At 44.3% G+C, this 23,668-nt stretch overlaps 1 protein-coding gene across 3 annotated transcripts in view; it reads left to right on the top strand.

Moving 5' to 3' along the window:
• Positions 1-4,249: 4,249 nt before the first annotated feature.
• WIPI1 (WD repeat domain, phosphoinositide interacting 1) overlaps positions 4,250-23,668 on the top strand; it is a 46,423-nt gene continuing 27,004 nt past the window's right edge. For 2 of the 3 annotated variants that reach the window (XR_014153314.1, XM_081849821.1), the window contains exons 1-4: positions 4,250-4,526; positions 14,609-14,691; positions 18,725-18,894; positions 22,923-23,019. Coding sequence is in view for 2 of the 3 variants with exons in the window: in XM_081849821.1 (XP_081705947.1) it covers positions 4,459-4,526; positions 14,609-14,691; positions 18,725-18,894; positions 22,923-23,019 (418 nt within the window). In the remaining variant the exon portion in view is untranslated. The remainder of the gene's footprint in view (positions 4,527-14,608; positions 14,692-18,724; positions 18,895-22,922; positions 23,020-23,668) is intronic. The other variant, XM_081849822.1, reaches the window with a different exon arrangement.

Genomic DNA, 23,668 nt, shown 5'->3' with positions numbered 1-23,668 from the left:
AATGGGGCCTCCCGCTGCCGCCGCCGCACGATTTCTGTTCTCATCCTGAAGTAAAGTTCTTAACCCAAGGTACTACTTTCGGGTTAGCGGAGTCTGTACCCCAAGGTGTTTGTACCCCATAGTGTTTGTAACCCGAAGTGTTTGTAACCCGAAGTACCACTGTATATGGGGAGGAAAGCCACAATTGCCCATGGGGTGAGCACAAGACGATCTCCTCTATGTCACTGCTTGCCAGCTCAGAGATGGCAAATGAACAATTTTCAACCGCAAGGTGGAGGAGCAGAGCCCAGAGCCCAGTGCGGGGTAAGCAGGTTGGCCTTAGCAGGTACCCAAGGATGCTATGCACTGGCACTGACCTTGAAACTGCACATCACATGTAGCATGGCCCCAGAGGTTGGCACAAACTACACTACTGTGTAGAAGATGGGATTTCTGCAGGTTCAGTTTGCATGGCTCCTTTGCAACCCTTTGCCTCCTGAATCTAACACCAAGTTATCACAGGCAGCAGAGAAGTGATGAAACCTGTCGTTTGTGCCACTCTAGTCTACAAATGAGGACATAGGAAGTTGCCTTATATGGAGCCAGGTACCGGTTCATTGAGTTATAGGATATGAAAAAAAGATTCCTACACACATTGAAAATTAGCACGTCGGGAAGAAGGCTGGGCAACAACCCTTCTCCTCGATACTAGTTTTCTGTGTGCAGGGATATTTTTTTTTAATGGAATAACATATGAATAGCTGCTTGTCGCCTGAGATGGTAAAGTCCAGGCACAAATTTACCATCTCATCGGCTGCTTTTCAGAACTTGGCCCCCATCTACCCTTGGTCTTTGCCAAGTTTATGGCCAAAGAACAATTAGGAAATGGATTTCAAATTTTCCTTCCTCTTCTGCTTCCCCAAACCTTCACTCTGCAGATTTTTGTAGTTAAGGCATAGTAAACACATTAAATATTATGCCGGTTTGCAGAATTTATTCAGAATTATTTAAACAGCAGAGTTTGGTAGTTCACATTTCTTTGTCTTTACATGCTTCTACCTCTGATGTGGCCTGATTATGATAGCTAGATAGCTAGATGGATCTGTAGTCCTCCAGTTGTTGTTGAAGTCCATCTTCCTTCAGCCCCAGACAGGATTCACTGTGAATCACTTAACTCATAAACATAAATCATGGGGGGTGGGAAATCCCTGTTGCCAAAGCCAGCCTTTCAACTTCTGCTTTAATTCTCATTTACTATGTTTAGGTAGTGTGCAGTCTAAATTGATGCATGCTGGCTTAGAAGTAAGTTCCGCCAAGTTCAGTTGCTCCTAGATAAAAAGGTAAAGGTACCCCTGCCCATACGGGCCAGTCATGTCCGACTCTAGGGTTGTGCGCTCATCTCACTTAAGAGGCCGGGGGCCAGCGCTTCACTTCCGGGTCATGTGGCCAGCGTGACGAAGCTGCTCTGGCGAGCCAGCACCAGTGCAGCACACGGAAATGCCGTTTACCTTCCCGCTATAAAGCGGTACCTATTTATCTACTTGCACTTAGGGGTGCTTTCTAACTGCTAGGTGGGCAGGAGCTGGGGCCGAAAGACGGGAGCTCACCCCGCCGCAGGGATTTGAACCGCCGACCATACGATCGGCAAGTCCTAGGTGTTGGTTTGCAAGCCCCCTCCATAGAGGCTGGCCCCTCTCACTGTCCTCGGAGCTTGCTTACCGGTAACCTCCTCTGGCTGATATCTCGGACAGACCAGGGAGATTTTGATAGGCGACATTTTCCCAAGCGTGGGTAAAATGCACAACCCCCTCCCTCCTGCTTCCGCAGGGGAAAGAAAATAAGTCAGAAATCTATTTACATGATGTTTATTTCTGACATTACAGCACTAGAGAAAAACACGTCCTTTCAGTTCAGTGCTTCCAGCAAGTCTAACAAACTTCCTGAGCATGCGCACACAGAAGGTTTCAAGTTACACTCTTCACAAAGACTTATCCAGCCTGTGAACGTCCTGGGAAATTCTTCTTTCCCACAGATGGGCGCATCATGTGATGTCAACAAACTGGCTGTCTGCAGCGGTGATGTTTCCATATACTGACATCAGGCACTGAGGTTTTACCCACAGCGCCACCCACATCCCGTTACTCCTAGATAAATGCACACAAATTTGCAGCTGCAACCCTGTTCACATTACCTGGAAGTAATCCCATCCTATGCACATTTGCCCTATGACTGCTCATTGACTCACTTTTTGTGAAGGTTAACAATGCTGTTCCGTGTGTGTGTACTTGGAATCCATGTTCATTCCATGAGTGGGCCAGTCCACTTGAATCTCTGGTCACTGTTACTAAATAGCCGCTCTGAGCCCGGCTTCGGCTGGGGAGGGCGGGATATAAATAAAATTTTATTATTATTATTAAATTCATCAATGTGTGCTGTGAAGCAGTGTTCCCACCTATTTTGGCACCTGCTGAACAATGACTGTTGTTTCTGTAGACAGTAAAATGAATGCCCTTTTTCGTATTGCTACATAGTACATAACCTTACCCCCAGATCAAGGCTGCAGTCTTAACAATAGCTGTGCCAGTGCAGTGCAATCACTCCAGCTGGAGTAGCAAATGTGCAGGAAGGCTTGGAGGAGTCACTATATGTAAGTCTGACGTGGGTGGCATTGTGGTCTAAACCACTGAGCCTCTTAGGCTTGCTGATCAGAAGGCCAGCAGTTCGAATCCAGAGTCGAGATTCAGGAAGATTACAATTTGTGCATCTTCATATCAATGAAAGCTTATGCCGCTTTTGATGTATCTAAGGAGCCACAGGACTCTTTGCTTCACCATAACAGACCATTAATGCTAGCACCATTCTGTAATTTATCTATAGTGGTTTTATTTATGCCCACAACAGTGGTATAAGTAAGTAAAGGTAAAAGGTAAATGACCCCTGGACAGTTAAGTCCAGTCAAAGGAGACTATGAAGTGTGGCGCTCATCTTGCTTTTCAGGCCAAGGGAGCCTGCATTTGTCCACAGAAAGCCTTCCGGGTCATGTGGCCAGCATGACTAAACCGCTTCTGGCGCAACGGAACACTGTGACGAGTGCCAGAGCATACAGAAACGCCATTTACCTTTCAGTTGCAGCGGTACACCGTGCACTGGTATGCTTTTGAACTGCTAGGTTGGCAGAAGCTGGGACAAAGCAACTGGAGCTCACCCTGTCATGCAGATTCAAACTGCCAACCTTCGGATCAGCAAAAGCCCAAGAGGCTCAGGGGGTTAGACCACAGCACTACTCTATTGTAAGGAACACTGAGTTGAACTGGATGCACTCCTAGGTAAGGATGTACTGGATTATAGCCTTTAGTTGCAATGAATTGTTTTTAATTGGTTTATTGACGACAACAACAAAAGCTTTAAAAGTTCGTTGTCTCACTGTGTTTGACTTGGAATCCGCCCAGAGCGACCGGATTAACCCAGTTAGAGGGTTGGCATATAAATAATAAATTATTTTTATTAATCATAAATGTGCAAACGAAACGGAGAGGGAGGAGAAACATAGAAAACAAAACGAAGAGAGAGAAAAAAGTAGAGAACTAAAGCATAAAGCGTCGTTAGGTTGTAATGGTTAACTGGTTTATTCTACAGTACCAGTTACAGATAGGTAGCCGTGTTGGTCTGCCATAGTCAAAACAAAACAAATTCCTTCCAGTAGCACCTTAAAGACCAACTAAGTCAGTTCTTGGTATGAGCTTTCGTGTGCATGCACACTTCTTCGGATACCACTGAAGAAGTGTGCATGCACACGAAAGCTCATACCAAGAACTGACTTAGTTGGTCTTTAAGGTGCTACTGGAAGGAATTTGTTTTGTTTTTATTCTACAGTAGTCATTCCGCCCAAATTAAGGAGGTAACGGACTGCCCGTTTACAAAAACCCAGAGCCGTAATTAGAAATAATCCGTTTAAAGCAGAAACAAAAGAACGCAGCGTGGAAAGCTGAAGCGGGCCCCGGGAAAAGGGCGGCGCCCCGGGGAGCCTGCAGCTGCAGCTGCCGCCAGCTCATCGCTCGGCGGCTCACCTGCCGCCCACTTCTGACACCCTTCCAGGCTGATGCAACCACCACAACACAACCACGTGGCTACCGTCAGCTGTTTCCACCTCGCCGGCCAATCGCTGCCGGCCCTGTTGGCGTCATGGGCGGGGCCTGAGAGCTCCTGAGCCCCGGCTTGCGACCCGTCCGACGCGGGGGGGCGGAGGTAAAGGCGGCCCTTCCGAACCTTCGCCGCCCAATAGGAAAGCTCGACCGGGAAGATGGCGCCGCCCTCAGGCCGGCGGTCACTGCGAGGCTTGTTGTTGCTGCTGTCGCTTCTGCCGTGGAGCTGTGACTGCGGAGTGGGGGGCGGGAAGACTTAAGTCCGGCGGGGGAGATAGACGCCGAACCCCGGCGAGGGGCAGAAATCGAGGCCGGGGCTTCGGCGCGACCTCCGTCCATGGAGGCCGCCGGCGGAGAAGGGGAGCCGGAGGCGCTCAGCTGCTTCTCCTACAACCAGGACTGCACGTACGTGAGGGGGGAGAGGGCAGAGCGGGTCAGGCTCCCCTTCCCTGCCCGTTCCCTCGCTTCCACCCCGGGGAAAGAGGGAGCCCAGCCAAGGGAGCGAAGCCATCCTCTCCTCCAGGCTGCCTAAGGCAGGGAAGGGACGGCGGCCTTTGGGGAATGCGGGGACGCGGATAATAATAATAACAACAACAACAGCAACAGAAGAAAGGAAGGGAAGAAGGGGCGGGGTCGTGGAAACGGTGCCTACAGAATTAATGGATACCCGGTTTAGTTTGGAGATCTTGTTAACAGCATCTTTGGATTATTCCCGTGCGCTAAAATTAGGGTATCGTGGGCAAAAAGTTAAGTCTGGTGTGTGATGGATAAGCTTTTCCCTATCGCCACACTTCCCCACGAGCTGTGTGGATCCCGACCGTTTCTAAAAGTCCCAACAAGTCGAAATTTACTGCGCATAGTGACCAGTTGATTTATTACTGCGTAAATTTTGGACTTTAGGTCTTCAGCACCCATCATACATGTATGAAAATGATGGGTGCTGAAGACCTAAAGTCCAACCATGACTTGAGGCATCAAGCAAATATTAATGTGGAATTTGTGTGTGAGAGAGATACACAGACACACACATACACACATAATACATACATATATATATGTGTGTGTGTGTGTGTATTTAAAAATATATACATATATATATATATATATGTATATATATCCCACATTATCTATTATTTACAAAGTTATTAAGGTTGTTTTTTTTTAAATGGAAATGTAAGAACACCAATCATCTGATTGCAGGATATTGCTTCATAAGCTATTGCAAATTATTCTAAGAACATAGGGTTACACAAGCAGTGTTTAGATATAATCAACTGTGAATTGCTTGAATCGTTTTGTTCATGTTATAGTATATCAATATAGAGTATCAGTGGGATGGCTGAGCTTGCAGGTCATTGTGGAGTTTGATGGCTGTCAAATATGGTCTCAGGTCACTATTGATCTGATACTGCGGTATTTCATCTTCATAGGCAATATTGCTGAAAAGCCTGTCTCGCAAAATTATGTACCATCAAATGACATCAGCACTTGTATTGCTTCACCAGCAAGCTCAGGATACTTGGTAATAACAGAGTATTTTTGGTAGCATGAATCCAAAAATCCTCACTTCCACATATTTTTCTTTTGAGGTTCCTATTGCATGATCATTCAATGACGACTTTGTGATATCAGCTGCAAATGGGTTCCACACCCACTCAAATTTTTGTGTTTCTTCAGCAGAAAAGTAGTGGAAAAAGTTTAATTAAGCAAACTTAGTTATCCTTGGCTAAAAGATTAAGTCTCATGACGGATTCAGTGACAGCTCTCCACAAGTGCCTGTGCATCAGAACTGAGCTGTAACACTCAGAATAACTCCCTATATAAGCATCTCTTGGCAAACTGTCACTGAATTTGCTACCAGAGAGTGGTTGCCAAGTTCTAAAATGTATGGATTGAGCCTTTCTGACATTCGGTTACAAATGTAAACACAGCATTATAATACGCCAACAAAAGAAAAAGTTGTAATAGGTATCATCATACCAGTTTACAGGATTAAAAGCAATAATTATATTGAGTTTAGGTTTAAATCCACTTGCACAAGCTTTGTGACCCGCTTGCAGATCACAGTCTACAGGTTAGGAAACACTGCTCTGGGGTATGAAGTTGAATATGGTTAGACTTTGGGTTGCTCAGCCTTATGCTTTTATATGTTATTTTCTCTTTTAAGGTTTTATTTCCATAATGCCTAATAAAGGTTTGATAAAGTAAGCTCAGCCTTATGATTCTATATAAGCGAGCTTTCCACCAGCTCAAGAATAGGTTAGAAATTCCAAAAGAACTGAAGCCAAGCCCCAAAGCCTGGCTTTCCCCTTTTATCACTCTCCAGCTCTTTGTGCAGTGGCTGTGATGATGCCTTTTCATTTTCTCCTCTTCTGTCCTGTACTTGCCTTTTGTAGCTTATCCCGTGAACCAAATGAAAAGGAAAGGCAATCTTGTTTAGCAGGAAGGGCAACAGGAAATGCCACAATGGTGTGTTCACAGTTTAAATCCCAAGGATGGTTTCAGTTGTCCCACTTCTTAAAAATCTAACTGAAACGATGTGCACTGATGACAGACAGTAATGGACTCCTCCTTGATGAAGGATGCTTTAAACTGGAGATGGGGAAGCTGTGGCCCTCCTATAACTTCCTGAACTGCAGCTACCATTGTACTTGACCATTGATGATACCGGCTGGGGCTGTTCGGCCCAATCGCCATCTAAATCCAGCCCACCTTAGGTCCGGGAATCAGCGTGTTTTTACATGAGTAGGATGTGCCCTTTTATTTAAAACTCATCTCTGGGTTATTTGTGGGGCACAGGAATTCGTTCATCCCCCCCCAAAAAAATATAGTCTGGCCCCCCACAAGGTCTGAGGGACAGTGGACTGGCCCCCAGCTGAAAAAGTTTGCTGACCCCTGATATAGAGAGCCGCAGGTCCCCTCCCCCCGGTTTTAAAGGAAAACTATTACAGTGGTACCTCGGGTTAAGTACTTAACAGGTCCGTACTTAACCTGAAACTGTTCTTAACCTGAAGCACCACTTCAGCTAATGGGGCCTCCTGCTGCTGCCGCGCCGCCGGAGCACTATTTCTGTTCTCATCCTGAAGCAAAGTTCTTAACCTGAAGCACTATTTCTGGGTTAGCGGAGTCTGAAACCTGAAGCGTATGTAACCTGAGGTACCACTGTATCCTTTTGGCAGGGCTTAAACTCTTGTGCCTGTTTCTATTGGGGTATATAATCCTGTAGGACCACATATTGCAATGCATTAAACGTTTAGCATATCTTTCTTTTTACTCTAGAATGTGTGAGGCACTTGTCCATCTTTTTACTGCTTGTATGCTTTGGAAACAAGATGTAGGGAGCCATGGTTGGCCCAGATTTCTGAAGTGTGAATGCAGTGTAAAAGAAATGTAGCTACATTTGTACGTTTTCAGGATAGAAAGTGATACACGCCGAAGTACTAAGATATGCTTGCATCTACTGTAATATATGAAGCAGTTCTTGGTGTTGTTGAAACGGGAATTGGCACAGATTGGTGTTTGTTTTTATACATTCCTCTGATGCAGGGTGGCATGGTACTTGCAGTAGCATAGCTAGCTACTCGGGCACCCAGGGCTATGTGCCCGGGACAGCTGCCCATGGGGGTGGGGCAAGCCACCCATTGGGCGAGGCGAGCTGAGGCAGGTGCCAGCCACCTCGCATCTGCTGGAGGGTGGCTGCGGCCGGGAGAGAGGTGGCAACTGGAGCGCCCCTGCAAGCCGTGCACCACACATATCTCATTCCGCTGGAGGATGCCCCGCAGCCCTAGTGCTGCCCATGGACCTCCTCCGCTACTGGGTATTCCCCTTGTGGCCCCCACAACCCCTGTGGTTCTATGAAAACAAGTTTCTTGTTTTCCTCATGTTTGCAGAGAGAAGTTTGATTCTTGGATGTCAAATAGTGCTCAAGAATGCAAACGAATGAGAACAAAACATCCTCTTTCTCATTCCCCCACCCAATCCCATCCATCCATCTATCTTATCTTTATATTAAAAAAATTTCTCTCTCTCCAGGGTCTTTCAAGGGTTGTAGCAGTTTCCAACTATGGAAGTTGTTGAACAGGCTCCAGCAACTGCCGTCTTGCATTAAACAAGTTACAATGTGATTTTTCCAGTCACATTAATCATGTGCAATTAAGGTGCAGGATGAGTCTCCTGTCTTCACTGTGCTTCCATTGTGGTTGTTAGTGCGGTGCAATAAATCCTGAGGAACTGGTCATTGCCTTAAACAGGATGTGGAGAAAGGTGAACTTGAGGTCTGACATGTTATCATTTTATAATTGGGGGGGGGGGGAGCAACCTCTGAGCCAGAAATATATTACTGTGAACAGGAAATATCTTTGCTCTGAGCCAAAATGCAAGAAACAAAGGACATTGAAGGAAGTCATCAGGGAGCATGTTTCAAACAAACAAAAGGCAGAAGGCTTTCATACTGGTTGCTGCCTAATTGGTCTATGAAACACTTTGCCATAGGGCACAGGGAATGAAAGTCAAATTAGTTTAACACATGATGTGACACATTCTAGGTTCAGATGTTAGGTGGATTGGGGGTGTTTCCTGCTGTTTTGGGGATCTGCAAGTGAACACCAGTGGAGGGATCGTTCCATACAATGCTAGAGATGGATTGACTATTAGTGTGAGCTGCTGTTGCAGTAATTTTGTTTTGATATTAAAACCATACTGAAAAGAATATAAACTGTGGGCAAATTAAAGGGAGCACAGATGGATTAGATTCTTAAGATGAGGAAGGAAACTCTAAGAAAAGGCATTGCCTTGTTGGATCAGATTAAAGGTCCGTTAATTCAGCAGTCTGTCTCCAATACTGTCTAGATCAGTGTCTCTGGAAGTTCAAACTATGTCATAGAAAAGCTAGCTAACCCCTGTTTGTCTCCAAGCATTTGGTAATTAGAAGTTTATTTCCTGTGGTCACGGAGGGTCAGAAAAGCCAGTCATGTGACATGGTATGTAAACCCTTTCTACAAACAAATCGTAGGTTAAATAATTTTCGGGCAAAATGTGTAAAATCTTAGTGGAAGCACTGTCTTCTGAATGGGAAAGACTCCTTCTCTTTGGCATAGGGGCACCACAAATTAAAAGTCTCTTGTATTTGCCCATCTGGCTTCCAGATGCGCCTGCTTCAGGACAAATTAAGGTTTCCAAGGTGAATTAGAGCCCAATAAACTAGGCTGGGCTTCTGCATGAGTACGCTCATCATTGGAATATCCCTGTGCGACATCTGCCACATTCGGACATCATGCTAAGCTTTCAGTCCTTCATGAGTTGGAATATGTGCAAGTGGCTTTCACCTGCATGCAGCCCCTTTTTGCCACTTTACTCTTCCCCTTTGTGCGAGTAGCAAAAATACCCCCACCGGGATTCCGAACATAATAATAGGTTATTGTTCAGTCTAAACCTGGAACTTATGATTAATAGCTTCCAAATGAGCCAATTTCAAAGCCCTAGTTTAAATCTTGCTTTTAATCCTGGCTTGTAGGGAAGCGCTCAACCATAGCTCCCAGTCTGGACAAATCAACTAACTATGGGTAAGAGTCGAATCCTGACATGTTTTGCAAAGCAGCAAGAGAGGGGCTGCATGCAGGTTTACACTGTGCATATCCTGAGCTATGATTGAAAGCTTAGTGTGATATCCAGGCATGACCAACCTTTATCTTCCTTTTGATTCAGTTTTCTGGGCTCACTATTAGAAGAGACAGCCTTAGTCCTTCATCATAGATGTGGGAATTTGTGTGCATGTGTGTAGTATAAATCCCATCTTGATTTCCATAGTGCTTGCTGTCTCAGCAGTAATATAACCTGGTTCACTTTCATTCCCATTTTACAGATGAAGAACTGACTCTGACTTGACCAAAACCACCCAGTAAAGCCATAGCAAATGGGAGACTTAGAACCTAGACATAACACACTCCAAAGCTATGCCACAGCATCAATGTTACTACTGCTATTTCACTCTTACTTTGCATCTGCTGAGTGCTAGGTGCTGTATAGTAGTCGTCATCGTCTTCTTTGGCGATTGCTCCTAGCCGAGTAAGATTATCTTCCATAAACACGGTTTTAACAGTGAGTCCGTAAGTGATTGTGGAGACCAATTCTGGATCCACACGCCCTTCCACAAAGGGGACATAGGTTTCCGGGCGGGAGTTGATCATAGCGAGGGTTTGCCAAATGTGCCTTCCTCTTAGCACGTTTCTCCCTTTCGTCCTGGGTTCGAGTGTCTTCAAAGCCCATGGCACTTTTGGTAAAGTCTGTTCTCCAATTGGAGCACTCGCAGGCCAGTGTTTCCCAGTTGTCGGTGTTTATACTACATTTTTTAAGATTTGCCTTGAGAGAGTCTTTAAACCGCTTTTGTTGACCACCGGCATAACGCTTTTCATTTTTAAGTTCAGAATAGAATACAGTGGTACCCCAGGCTACATACGCTTCAGGTTACAGACGCTTCAGGTTAAAGACTCTGCTAGCCCAGAAATAGTGCTTCAGGTTAAGAACTTTGCTTCAGGATGAGAACAGAAATCGGGCTCCAGCGGCGCGGCAGCAGCAGGAGGCCCCATTAGCTAAAGTGGTGCTTCAGGTTAAGAACGGTTTCAGGTTAAGTACGGACCTCCAGAACAAATTAAGTACTTAACCTGAGGTACCACTGTAGTTGCTTTGGAAGACGATAATCAGGCATCCGTATAGTATTGGGGCAGGGGAGCAACACAACCAACCCCTAACCAAAAGCTTTAGAGTCTACATTGGATGGAGAAGATAAAAGTATAGGAAGAAGAGGTCAGGACAGTTTACATTTTAGATGTGGGTGGGAAAGGAGAATCTGGTAACTGAAAAAGTGCATGTGAGGTAAGCCTAGAAGCAAGTCAAAAAAAGGCTTTGCTGAAGAAATGGATTGTGAGGAGGAAGTTAAAAGAAAAGAAGCAAGTGCTTCAAAAAATGTGAAGAAATTGTTCCAGGCATGAAATACCAGGGCAGAAGGTAAGAAGTTGGCAAATGAGACAGGGAGTGTCATCAGCAGCAGATGAATTTTGCTCTTGTCTAAACGTTGATGGTCCTGCTCCCATATTTGGAGTGTCAGTAAATGAACGTGAGACATTTCCTTTTTAAAGCTAAGGATCCTTCTGTTACTGATTGCATTCTGTGCAGTACCTAAGATCTACAGCTTCTAATAATAGAAGTAAAGCTACCTCTGCAGCCCTTCATGTGAGCCGACGTTTCAGAGGAAATTTGCATGAGATAGGAATAAGCATCCTGGGCTGTGCCATTTTAGACTGCAAGACAAAGGCTGTATGTTTGAATGGTCCCTAACATAAAATTTCCTGCACTTAAGGGCAGTAGTATTTTGAGGGGGTAGTTTTGGGGTCAGAAGGTTTTCCCCTGGCAGCTGGGTTTCCATGTGTAGCTTTTCTTGGATATTGGGGAAACAAACAGAAAAACAGCCCTCTCTACCTGCATGGTGGAATGGTTGTATGAAATTAGGTTTTTAATAGGTTGGGTCTAATCTTAGTACTCTTTGCCCTAACAAATGCTAAATAACAGAATGGGGCTGATAAAGACCTGAACTCAGAATATGCTCTGCCTTTCTGGGAAACAGAATGGTGGAGCAACACCCCTTCCCTTCCTGCTCAGATAATTCTGAGTGACAGCTTTCACAATATACCCAATGTCATCAGAATCTGGCAGCCTCCCTTGTTTATGCCATTCTAGAACTGTGTTTCTCTAGAACTACTTAAAAGGCCATTGCAGCGTTTTAATTCTCTCTTGTGTCACATTTCCTGCTTTACAGGTTTGCTTCTCTTATTTATATCTGATTCATGCCTGCCAGATTGCAAATTGCTATATAATGATGCCATTCAGATCCCAATGGAATTGTTTGTCCGAGGTTTGGGTTGCTGGTGTGCTAAAGATCCAGTGCACATTTATTCTGAGAAGCGAAGTTGCATTTATTTTTGTGCCTACCTTTCACCCTATTGTGAGTGTAAAAAGGCTGAGGACTAGCATAGGTCAGTGGCAAGTCTCTATGGCCAAGTGGGGAAATGAGGATTATGGAAAAGATCAGCAGTACCTGCGTGTCACTTTATATGCACACACACAAAATCTCTGTGTTTAGAAATGTAAAGCCTGGTAGATGAAGAAGTATCAGATAAATTATATTGGAAGTTAAATGTGGATTATTTGGAAAGAGACAGGAAGATGTCTCTTAACTAATATATAAATGTAATGCCTGTGTCTTATAGTTTGGGGTAGGGGAAGTAACAAGGAAGCGAGCTGCCTAACATTAGAGGACAGCATTTTGCCTATTTTGCTTTCATTACTTACCTGGTTGGGTTGACTCTGAAGCCCAAATGTCGCCTTATTCCAGTAAGTATCTCTATCAGTTAAGGGAGCAATCTGACTCACACTGGCTAGCCAGCTGAAGGGCCTCAGGAAGCTAAGTCCTGCTCTGCCAGCAGAGATGGAAGTAGGCTAGCAGGTCAACATCCCACTAGATGTCCTCTGGCCCACATGTGGAAAGCTCTGCTGGAATAGGAGTTCCCATTGGTGGAGCAGGGAGAAACAGTATGCATCTGTGGTGGGAAAAGAGATGTCACATCCTAAGCCTCCTTGTTCCCTTGATATACCTCTGGAACTAAGGTGCTAGGGTAGTTAATTCCCTGCCCACAGTGAGGTGGCTGGGAGAGGATGTGGCTGTTACTCTGCCAGCAGATCTTCTCCTTTCACCTTAGTCGATGTAAGGTAGGATTTCTCTGTTCATTGGATCCCATTGCTATCACTACTGTGTATGACATCTTCAGCCCAGGGATGGGGAAAATCTTGTTCGGATTGTAACCATGTCTACTTTAAAGTAGGTCCTACTGAGTTCAGTGGGGCTTACTCCTAGTTAGGCGTGCTTAGGATTGCAGTCATAAACTCTCTGTTGACAGATTAACAGTTTAGTTGGAAGTAAATCCGACTGTATTCATTTGGGTTTAGGATTGCACCTTCTTATGCATTTTATTATACCTTTCTTCTTCAGTCTCCTAATTGCCTACTCATTCACAACTTCAACTACTAGTCAGGAAAGGTAGAAAGATTAGCTTGCGTATGTCAATATGTCTGACAGGTGTGGGAGGCAAAGTAGAAAGCGTGTTAGTTAGCAAGTATGTGTATATGTGTGAAAATTTGCTTGTTGAGCATTTGAACAAAGAGCGTTGGAAGAAAACTGATAGGGACGCTTGTATGTTATATGCAAATGTGTCGTCTTCATTTTAGGATATTTTAAGGTAATCACAAATGAAACATTGACAGGTACAACTGCTTAGATCAAGCAAGTCAGCATGACAGCAGTTAAATGTAATGCTTTGTACCTGCTGTGTGTACATTTGGCAGGGCAAGCCAACTGTTGCAGAACTGTCATCTGATAGTTTCACTGGTCACGTAAATACATAACATGCAGGCACAGGGTTATTATGGTCTGATAGCACACAATTCTGCAAATTTTCTGCCACTGCCTTTTCAATTTCTGGATGGGATGCTGCCTATGAACTTAATATACTTGAGAGCTCTGTGTACACTGCCTTGAGCTCTGTGGAAGAAAGGTAGGATATAAATGTAATAAATACGTATATGTTGAGCAAACTAGCCTTCTTTTCTCGGTGTAGAACGGGCACAGGGGCTCACCACCTGTGGTCCTCCAGTTGATGCTGCACTACATTACTGATGATTGGCCATGCTGTCTGGAACTTACGGGACCTATAACCCTACAGGTGCCACAGCTGTGCTTCAGGTTTTCAATCTACAGCTGAAGCAAAGTCTTAAGTACCGTTTGCTGCATCTGGTTACATTCAGTCTCGTTATCATTGTCTCTTCCAGCTACCCACCTGCAGTTTTAATTTAGATTGTATGCTCCTTGGAGCAGGGACTTGTCACTCCACTCTTTTACTGCTCTTTAAATTATGTATAAATGACTTACAAATCTATACAAATAATAATGGCTGTGATGTGTGTAATATTTGCACATCTGCTTGCTACCCTGTATCATCTTAAGTACAAATGTGCTGCTGCTTCCTCTCCCTAATACAAGGCCTTATTATCCCAGGTAAACTTCTAAAGTTTCTTAATTTTCACCCTTCCAGTTGGTTCTGCATGCTCATGGGTTAGTCTCTCATCATAGTACCCCCCCTCCCTGTTCTCAGTACTTCCACATCTGCGTCCCTGTTGGCTTCTTAGGGCTTGGGCAGTGTTGTTCCTTTCTCTAAGTCCTCTTTGGTTTTTGTGAGTAGCTTGTAACTTTTTAGCTGAGAGGTAAGATTTTTAGACTTGTAACCGTAGGCACCTTTCTGAATGAGTTCCTTAACTCATAGGTCTCTTCCCTAATCTTGCCGTCAAACCCATCAGATCCAATTTTCCTATTGCCAAACAATCCTTCTGGTTCAGAATGTGCCAAGCTTTGACGTAATCAGTGCTTATATTATCTTTTGCAGTTCCCTGGCTATTGGAACCAGAACTGGGTACAGGCTTTTTTCCTTGAGTTCTGTGGAGCAGCTGGATCAGGTCCATGAAAGCAGTAAGTCCATTCTGTTTTGATACAACAAAATATTGGCTGATGACAGGCATTATCCTGCATTACGGCACTTTAATCTGCCTCAATGGATCAATTCCATTTTATCATTCCTGCTAGAAAACAGATGGCATATCTTGGCTGCAGCCTTGCTTATGTTCAAACTGCACTAGATGCAGCTGCGTTAAAGGGACAGTTGCCCACAAAGACAGCATAAAACAGTGGTGGAGATTCTTCCTTGTTTTGGACACCAATATGAATCTAAAGCAGTCTTGAGCCTATTTGCATTAGTAGTTCAGTCCCAATCATTCCGCTGTGAGTTGGAGCAAATTAAATGCACAGCTGTGCAATCTTCACTGACTTGTGGGGATCGAGCCAACGTTTTCAAATATCCAGAGCTGTATCTCCAAAGTAAATAGGCGTGATCACTACTGGGAAAACGCAGTTGTGCGTTGCAGTAGAGAGTCTGAGAATTTAGGGGGGGAGCTTCGATGTGAAACAATGACCTTTTTATTCGTAAAGGCAGCCCAGCTGGCCTGCAGTAACCTATGTGAAGTCCGGATAGCTAAGTTGGTTAGACCATGGTGCTGATAATGCCAAGGTTGTGAGTTTGGTCACCATATGGGACAGCTGCATATTCTTGCTATTGCAGGGGGTTAGAACAGATGACCCCCAGGGTCCCTTCCAACTCTACAATTCTATTATTCTATGTTACATGCAGATCCAGAATGTGATCTTAGTGGGTCCCTTGAAATGCTTCCATAGCCATGTGGGAGCTCTTCCATAAGTGATGCTGTTGAGCTGCTTTTTTAAAAATGTGTGATTTGAACTAATATTTCAATGACCCGATCAAAAAGCACAGGGATCAATCACTGGGATATCCCACATGGAATCTCCCCTGCTGCCACCCTCCAAGTAGAGTGCCATTGTCAGGATATTCAGGATTGACCTGCCCCTTCACCCGTTTGGCTCATCATAGGCGACAGCAGAGAACTGGCTGCAAAACATGCCATTGAAGCTCAAGACCAGCCTTTTGTCAAGCATCCTCTTCTTGAAAGCCTTCAAATAAGAGACTCTTGTTGTCACCTCAACTCTGCCTCCTCCCACCCAATGTTGAGTGATATAGATGGGACAGTTTCCTTCTTTTTAACCCAAGCGTATCATTCTGTAGTTCAGACCCATTGCCTTTTCTGCTTTCCTTTGGTGTATTGCTGGTTCCCCTATTGCTGATGGTAGGCATGATCAAGTGGCTTTATCACTTTAATATTAATGGAAATTATTATATAAGTGCTGAAATGAATGACTTAAAAATGTTTACCCTTGGCTGGGTCAGGTGTTTTCCTCCATATATTTCAAAATTGCCCACACATTTTTGCTTAATCTCGCTGCCACACCCCCCCGCCCCCCCCCCCGCAACCTTCAAGCCTCCTTTGCTCATGGTTCAGTATTTCCATGAGGTCATCGTAGAAAGCTGTGTTTTCAGGCACTTGGAATATTATGTTTCCCTTAACAGCCTAAAGTGGCCTTTGCTTTGTATGCCACAGAACCACATTCTTTTTGAAGAGCTCGTAGTCACGGGCACGGTTCGGGTTGCAAACGCGGTGGGGAAATGATTTTATAAAGCGTACTTAGAAGTGCTTAAACAAGATTGGAAATTCGAAACAAAGGGACAAAGATCAGCTTTCCATTTAAATGAAATACACATCCTGCGCTGTGGTTGCTGTCATTAGCGTTTCACTTTAAATACCTCTTTTAAAAAAGGCTTCCATTTGGCTGCATGATCTAATGCAACTTAGCAACACAAAGATATACATTTGTCAGCCAAGGTCTGCCCAGTTATTACAGGTCAGTTTAAAACTATGCTGAACTGTGTCCTTGGGTAGCGCTCTGTGACCAGATTGTGACAATGTACTTCAGGGCAACCTGACCTGCTAGTTTTTTGTGTGTTTTTTTGAGCCACAAGTAAATCATTCAGCTGCTCCTTCTACAACACTGCTGAAATCCCACCTCTCCTGTCCTTTCCTGCAGTCACAAATACGGTTGATGGTAATTTTTCTCTTCAGCTGTTTTTTTAAAAAAACTTTGCATATAGGAAGATCCATATTTCTACCACTTTCAGTTATAGCCTGACCCTTTGCATACTTAAAGGTAAAGGGACCCCTGACCATTAGGTCCAGTCGTGGACGACTCTGGGGTTGCGGCGCTCATCTCGCTCTATAGGCCGAGGGAGCTGGTGTTTGTCCGCAGACAGCTTCCGGGTCATGTCGCCAGCATGACTAAGTTGCTTCTGGCGAATTAGAGCAGCGCACGGAAACGCCGTTTATCTTCCCGCCAGAGCGGTACCTATTTATCTACTTGCACTTTGACGTGCTTTCGAACTGCTTGGTGGGCAGGAGCTGGGACCGAATAACAGGAGCTCACTCTGTCACGGGGATTTGAACCGCCGACCTTCTGATTGGCAAGGCCTAGACTCTGTGGTTTAACCCACAGCGCCACCCGCACCCTTATGCATACTTACACAGATGTAAATCTCACTGTGTTCAGTGGATCCTACTCTCAATTACATTATTTAGATAATTAAATGGGTATAGATTGCATGCATATATTATATGTCTCCATAATAGCTGCCATTGGATGCCAAAGTAAACCATGGTTTAATGTTTTGAGAAAAAGCCTGTGTGACTCTTGGGCTCATGTACAAACACCCTCCCCTTCTCTGTTGTGACTGTAAAGAGGAGATGGGAAACTCCCATTTTAGATTTACTTCAGTGAAATGTGTTGTCTGTGATTAGACTGGTTAAACTTAATTACTGCTAGCGGAATCAAGCCAGCTTCATAAACTATGGTTTGAAGTTGACTTGTTTCCATTAATAATAGTTAAGGTTAATGTGTTCATGTGTAGGTTTGGACCACGTAGCAAGCTGCAGTTAATCTAAAACGGAAGCAAAAGGGTTGTGGCCTTGGTGGAGAAGGAGAAGGAAGCGCATGCACCTGAGGCTCACTGCAATTCATTTTTGTAATGCTAAACCATGGTTTAGCACTATGTCCAAAGCAGCCTATTGTTATTCCAGTTGAAGGGTAGGCAGGGAGATCTACAGAAATATCTAAATCTCCTTTTAAGGCCACCCAGGCCTTAATACAATACAAAAAAATAAAGTAAAAAGAAGATTGTAAAAGGACAACATAAATTCCACACAAATAGAGCAGCAGCAATAAAAATCCAATTCAGAGTACCTCCCCCTTCCCCCAAAGCCTGAACAAAGAGGCTACAAGTTGTGTGAAGATGTACTTTTTGCATTCTGAAATTCTTTTATGGTGTCCCGCAACATTTCTGTTGCATTAGCTGGGAAGCAGACATTTGAACACACAGTCTGTGTAAGATTGTAAAAAAAACCCCTGCTTGTTTGGCTCATGCGACTAAGCAGCTGTTAGCAAAGATAGCTTGGGTGCAGGTTGACTTTGGGACTGGGGCCAGGAAGAGAACTTTATAATCTAATACTGTGTCCACTGGCCTAGAAATTTCCCCCTTTTCTCTAGTTTCAGCCTTCAGGAAGGACGGGTCATCCCTTCCAACTGTGGCTGTCAAATAAGTAAGGGATGAGATTATGTACATCTTGTCCCTTCCACCTGGAAACCCATTTTGTTTCCTCCCACTCGACAGAGCCTTCTATCTCCAGGGAGGTTGTCTTATTTTATCAGCTTGCCTTGGGCAATTCACCTTTCCCCTTTTTGTTGGGGTGCATGTCCCCTAAGCTAGGAGGAAGGAAAAAAAAGTATTATAAGAGCTTATTATACCACACACCCCTCTCATAGTAGGAGAACTGGCTTCTCAAGTTAGCATACTGTAAAAGAAGCTGATTGTAAATTCCTTCTGGAGATGAGCCATTTGCCTCTGACTCCCCTATTCCCTATGCGAAGTTCCGAGAGCGAAGGCTAATCTTTGGAAAACAGTTGATGGCTCAGCATTTTGCCCTTTTGCATATATGATTCTCCTCCCCTTAGCAAGAGCTTTTCCATCTCTTTTCATTTCACCCCACAGATGAAATCCCGGATGTTTACATCGTAGAGCGCCTCTTCTCTAGCAGCCTGGTGGTGGTGGTGAGTCGCACAAAGCCTCGGCAGATGAACGTCTACCATTTCAAGAAAGGGACCGAAATCTGTAACTACAGTTACTCTAGCAATATCCTCTCTGTCCGGCTCAATCGGCAGGTAAGAGGGCAGGGACTTTGCTCACTCTCAAGTCATAAAGATGTGTGATCTGAATTTTCTTCTTCATACTGTTTGTGGCTTAGTCTTGCTACAACCATTTCAGAAGAACTACAGTGGTGCCTCGCAAGACGAAAAGAATCCGTTCCGCGAGTCTCTTCGTCTAGCGGTTTTTTCGTCTTGCGAAGCAAGCCCATTGACAGCTTAGCGGATTAGCGGTTTAGCGGCTTTTAGCGGCTTATCAGTTTAGCGGCTTAGCGGCTTAGAAAAAGGGGGGGAAAGGGGAAAAAACCCACAGGAACTCGCAAGACATTTTCGTCTTGCGAAGCAAGCCCATAGGAAATTCGTTTTGCGAAGCACCTCCAAAACGGAAAACTCTTTCGTCTAGCGAGTTTTCCGTCTTGCAAGGCAGTCGTCTTGTGGAGCACCACTGTATTCCCCTTGGATTGCAAGTAGTTATCCATCTCTGCCCCCGCCCCCAAGTACTCCTTTTAGCTCAGGGTCGGGGAACATTGCTGGACTCCAAGCCTCACCATCCCTTGCCATTTGTAGTCTACCCATCTTCTGTACATTGCAGCATCATTTCATGATTTAGGAAGCAGGAACTGCCTTAGCCCAGCCTGGCTCTGGTTCTTACTTTACAAAAACCTTCATAAGAGCAAAGTTTGTTTCTCTGTGCGTGTGCTGTTATTTTTCTTGATTGGACTCCTTAGTGGAAAACCTTAGTTTTGAAAATGGAAGAATCGTTTTCAATGGAGCTGCTGGGTTCCAGCACAGTTATTAGTTGCACATGTTGGCAAAACTATGCTTTGGTTTCCAAGTGGTGAGAGGTTTCAACTGGTGGGAAGAACTAACCACTCCCCACCCCTGAAATGTGAATATATCAGATTCCTTTGGAGCAGAGGTTCTGCTACTAATCCTTGTTGGGTTTCATCTTGGCCACTGGTTGTCAGCAGTGTAGCTCCTGGCTTTTGACAAAGTGTCTCTGAGGCTTCTCTATTGCCCTGGCTAGAAGTGCAGAGTGATTCAGCTTATACCCGTATGTGCTGACATTGCATTCAGTGGTGGTTGTGCTGTAGAACATCAAGGAACTGTCTTGCTGTTAGGGACTGAAGGCCTACTTAAAACCAGTGTTTCAAACAGTGGATAACCAGAAGCCTCTAGGAAGTTCGCAAGCAGGGCATAAAGATGGTGGTCTTTCACTGTTTGTCCTGAACATCTGGTAACCTCAGGTATACTTTGAACATGGAAGTTCCATTTATCAATCATGCTATTGATGGATCCAGCTTCAATGAGCTTTATCCTTTCCAAATCTAGCTTGTAGCCATCACCAAATCGGTTAATAATATGTTGCATGTACTTCCTTCTGTCTGAATCTCCTGCCAAAGATGCGCACTCTGTGACTGTAAGAGGAAAATGTCTTTATTCACTCCCTCCATGCTACATTGAATTTTATGAATATTATGCCTTGCTCCCTTGGTTGTCTTCTTACCCACCCTGTCGGCCCTAAATTGAAAAGCCTCAAATTTATTAGCATTCCCTAACGGGAAAGGTACTCCACTCCGTTGATTCCTATTGTCCAAAACAAACATCCTTACTTAAACATGCATATGTATGTGCAGGTCACAGTTCTGAAGTAATGGCTGGTTTCTTGTGAATTTGAATCAGAGCCTTTCTTGAACCTGTTAATTAGCTTGCAGGTGTAAGAGCACCGGGGATCAGGGCCTCCTTCCACATCAGTGGTGTTGTGTCACCAGTAAAATAGATCCTGGGCTGGGTGTCAACACAGGAGATTTGTTTTGAACTCTTTGTGCTGTTCACAGCCCTCCGGTGGTCACTGCACACTCTGTGCTATGTACACTTGTGTGTACATATTTGCTCAGCCCCCGCCCCCTTTAAAGATAGGTACACTGCAATTGCAACAGGTGTGTGAAGGGTTCGTGGCGGAGACAAAAAGAAAGGTTAAAGTGCTCATCCTGAAGAGGAAATGAATGTAAGATAAAGATTTGTTTTTAGGAGTTAACAGCAGGCTTTAAAAGACAAAACGGGTAGTTGAGGACTTTGCTTTTATAGGCAGTTGTGAAAGCTATGTAATTATAATTCTAAGTTAGAAAATTCAAAGCTGGCAGCTATCATTAAAGATGTCACGTTGGACTGCAGAAGAGGAAACTTTCCAAAAATGAAGGAGTTGGTGCAGAGGAAGCTGAAAGGGAAAGCCAGGAGTCAAATTTCTTCAAAACACTTAGGAGTGGTTTAAAAACTCAGTGCTAGAAGCTCGGCTACCATGTATGCCACAGTTCATGAAAGTCGCCACCAGGTTTTCAGTTTCCATGGTCAGTAACAGAATGCGCCTCTAAATAGCAGTTGTGCTCAGCTTCCGTTTGCGAGCTTTCCATGAGTATTTGGTTGGTCACTGTGAGAACAGAGTGCTGGACCAGATGGGCTTGAGCCTGCAGGGCTCATCTTACGGTTGCCAGGGAATATCTTCAACTATAGGCATGATGCAAACTTTTCGGTTTTCCTAGCATTAAGTATGAGGTGCATGGAAATGCCAGGGATTTCCTTTCTGGAAGGCATTACCAAAATGACTCAGTGTGACCACTTGGCAATGCTACGCTTGGGATTCTGTAGCTAGAAAGAGCAGAGCAGATTCTATATTCTCAAAAATCAGAGAAGCCTTGGCTTCAAGTAGCAAAGGCTATTCCTCAAGTTAAAAAAAGAAAGAAATCAAGTTAAGTTTTTAATTCTAAAATCCTAGTTTCAGATAAATGATCAGGACCTGTGATTAAGTTCTTATTAGAAAGATCACTCTTTCAGGGCCTGAGGCCTCGGAGCTTCTGGTCATACACTGGCATTATTTTGGGTGCTCAATTTCCCTGTTTTTAAAATACCTGCTACATAAATAACCCCTTCAGAGCACAGGCACAGTTTTCATTGGCAAAAGCTGATTGGCCAACAACAGTCTAGACTCCATCTTTAAACTTGGTTGATGCCAGATACAGGAGCAACTTGTCAGAGATGAGGTCTTGCTGCTGTTTCCAAGGTCCAAGGCTGTTTCCTCAAAGAAACAAGACCTTTTTGTTTGCACTTTGGGAATATGTTATCATTGGCTTCTTCTCTCCTGTTCAGTGGCTGTGCGCTGCAATCTTATGCATGGCCCATCAGATGTAGCTGCCATTGAATCCCCAAGTAAGTGTAGGATTTCAAACTTAGTGTTGGTGGTCACCGCTGCAAGAGGTGTGGATGGGAGCATAACTTTCCAGCCAGTCAGATGCAGTCAGATGGGAGCATAACTTTCCAGCCAGTTAATGCTGTGCACATTGTCTTGACACCTGGAAGAGTATGACAGTTAAAGCACTTTGTGTCTCTACAGAAGAAAGCCCCATTGACTTACTCTCCGGTAAGTGAGCATAGGATTGCAGCCTGAATCATCATCATCATCATGGATAAATGCTAGGTGCTGGATCTGGGTTATCTCAAGCTCATGTTTTGAAATACCAAATGCTATCTTTCAGCTTGTAGGACACACACTAACAATGTAACGTTTAAATAAACTCTGGTACCCTTACTGAAGTTTTTTCTAATTCCACCTTTTTGAGTGGATATGCTTTTAGGGGAATGGTATTTATTCCAGGTAGAGGGCTATTCAGGCAGATGTAATAGAGAGTTGTACCTTAACTTCTGGAATACGCTACTGTTTTAGTGCTGGAAGATTTGAAAAAAAGAGGTGAAATGTAATCTGTTTTAAGCTGACAGATCTCCCTCTACCACTTCACTTCTATATCTTCCTATAGTGCAAACAGTAGTTTATCTTAGTGATTAAGATAATTTTTCTTGACCAAACCAAGTTCAGCAGAGATCATATCTCTTTCTGTTTGTTGTGAACACCTGATGCCTTTTCTCCCAAGTAGATAGTCTGAGCCAGTCTGTGAACCTTCCCAGTGCAACTGGCATGTGCTGATGGAATGTTTTGAGGCCTATCTTATTCCTAAGCAACAACTTGTGCTTTTTTTTTTTTTTTGTATTTGCAGAGACTAATTGTTTGCTTGGAGGAATCTATTTATATCCATAACATTAAGGACATGAAGCTTCTGAAAACGATCTTGGACACCCCTCCAAACACAACAGGTAAGGGAGTAAGCCTGGCTTTCTGTGTAAGAAATGGGGGTGGACTTAGCGCAGAGAGCCTGGAAGCTCATTGCGAGTATCCCTATGCCACTGCTATGCTGTGTCAAAAAGCCCCATGGGGTGCATTCATTCATTGGAAAGGCTTTCTCTCACCTTTCTAACACCCTGAGGAAAGTGCTTTTGTGGCTCTCTGCTTCTTGGGGGTAGCTTTGTTGCTTCATTCAGCAGTAGTAACTGATAACCAGTTTAAATTGGGGCAAAAGGACCTGTGGTTTTCCTTGTGCTGTGATGGTTGCAGGGTTAATAAAAAAACCAAGTACACATTTCTGGGCAATCGTGAAATTATCCTTCCAAATGAATATGCCCTTCTTCAAGCAGCCAAATGGAGAGTGGCACTTCCTTCACTCCTCAGGGATTATGTCGGAAGGTTGTAAGTGAATGCTCAGTTGGACTAAAACAGCCCTGGGTCCAGACTGGTGCCTGCCAGTTGATTTAGACTGCAGTTCCCGTCGGTGCTGGAGTAGTAGTCCAGACCTGGGCTGTGATTTTGTTGCAGCATCTGAAGGAGACTCTTGTTTACAGAGTTGCTGTGCATCAGGCAGCTTGGTTGACCTTGGGAAAGGAATATCTTGACAGTGTTCGGTTCTCA

The sequence above is a fragment of the Podarcis erhardii genome, assembly GCF_964252035.2.
Source record: "Podarcis erhardii genome assembly, chromosome: 2".
Lineage (NCBI taxonomy): Eukaryota > Metazoa > Chordata > Lepidosauria > Squamata > Lacertidae > Podarcis > Podarcis erhardii.
Note: the sequence above shows the minus strand (reverse complement) of the source record. Positions and strands in the feature narration are given on the sequence as shown.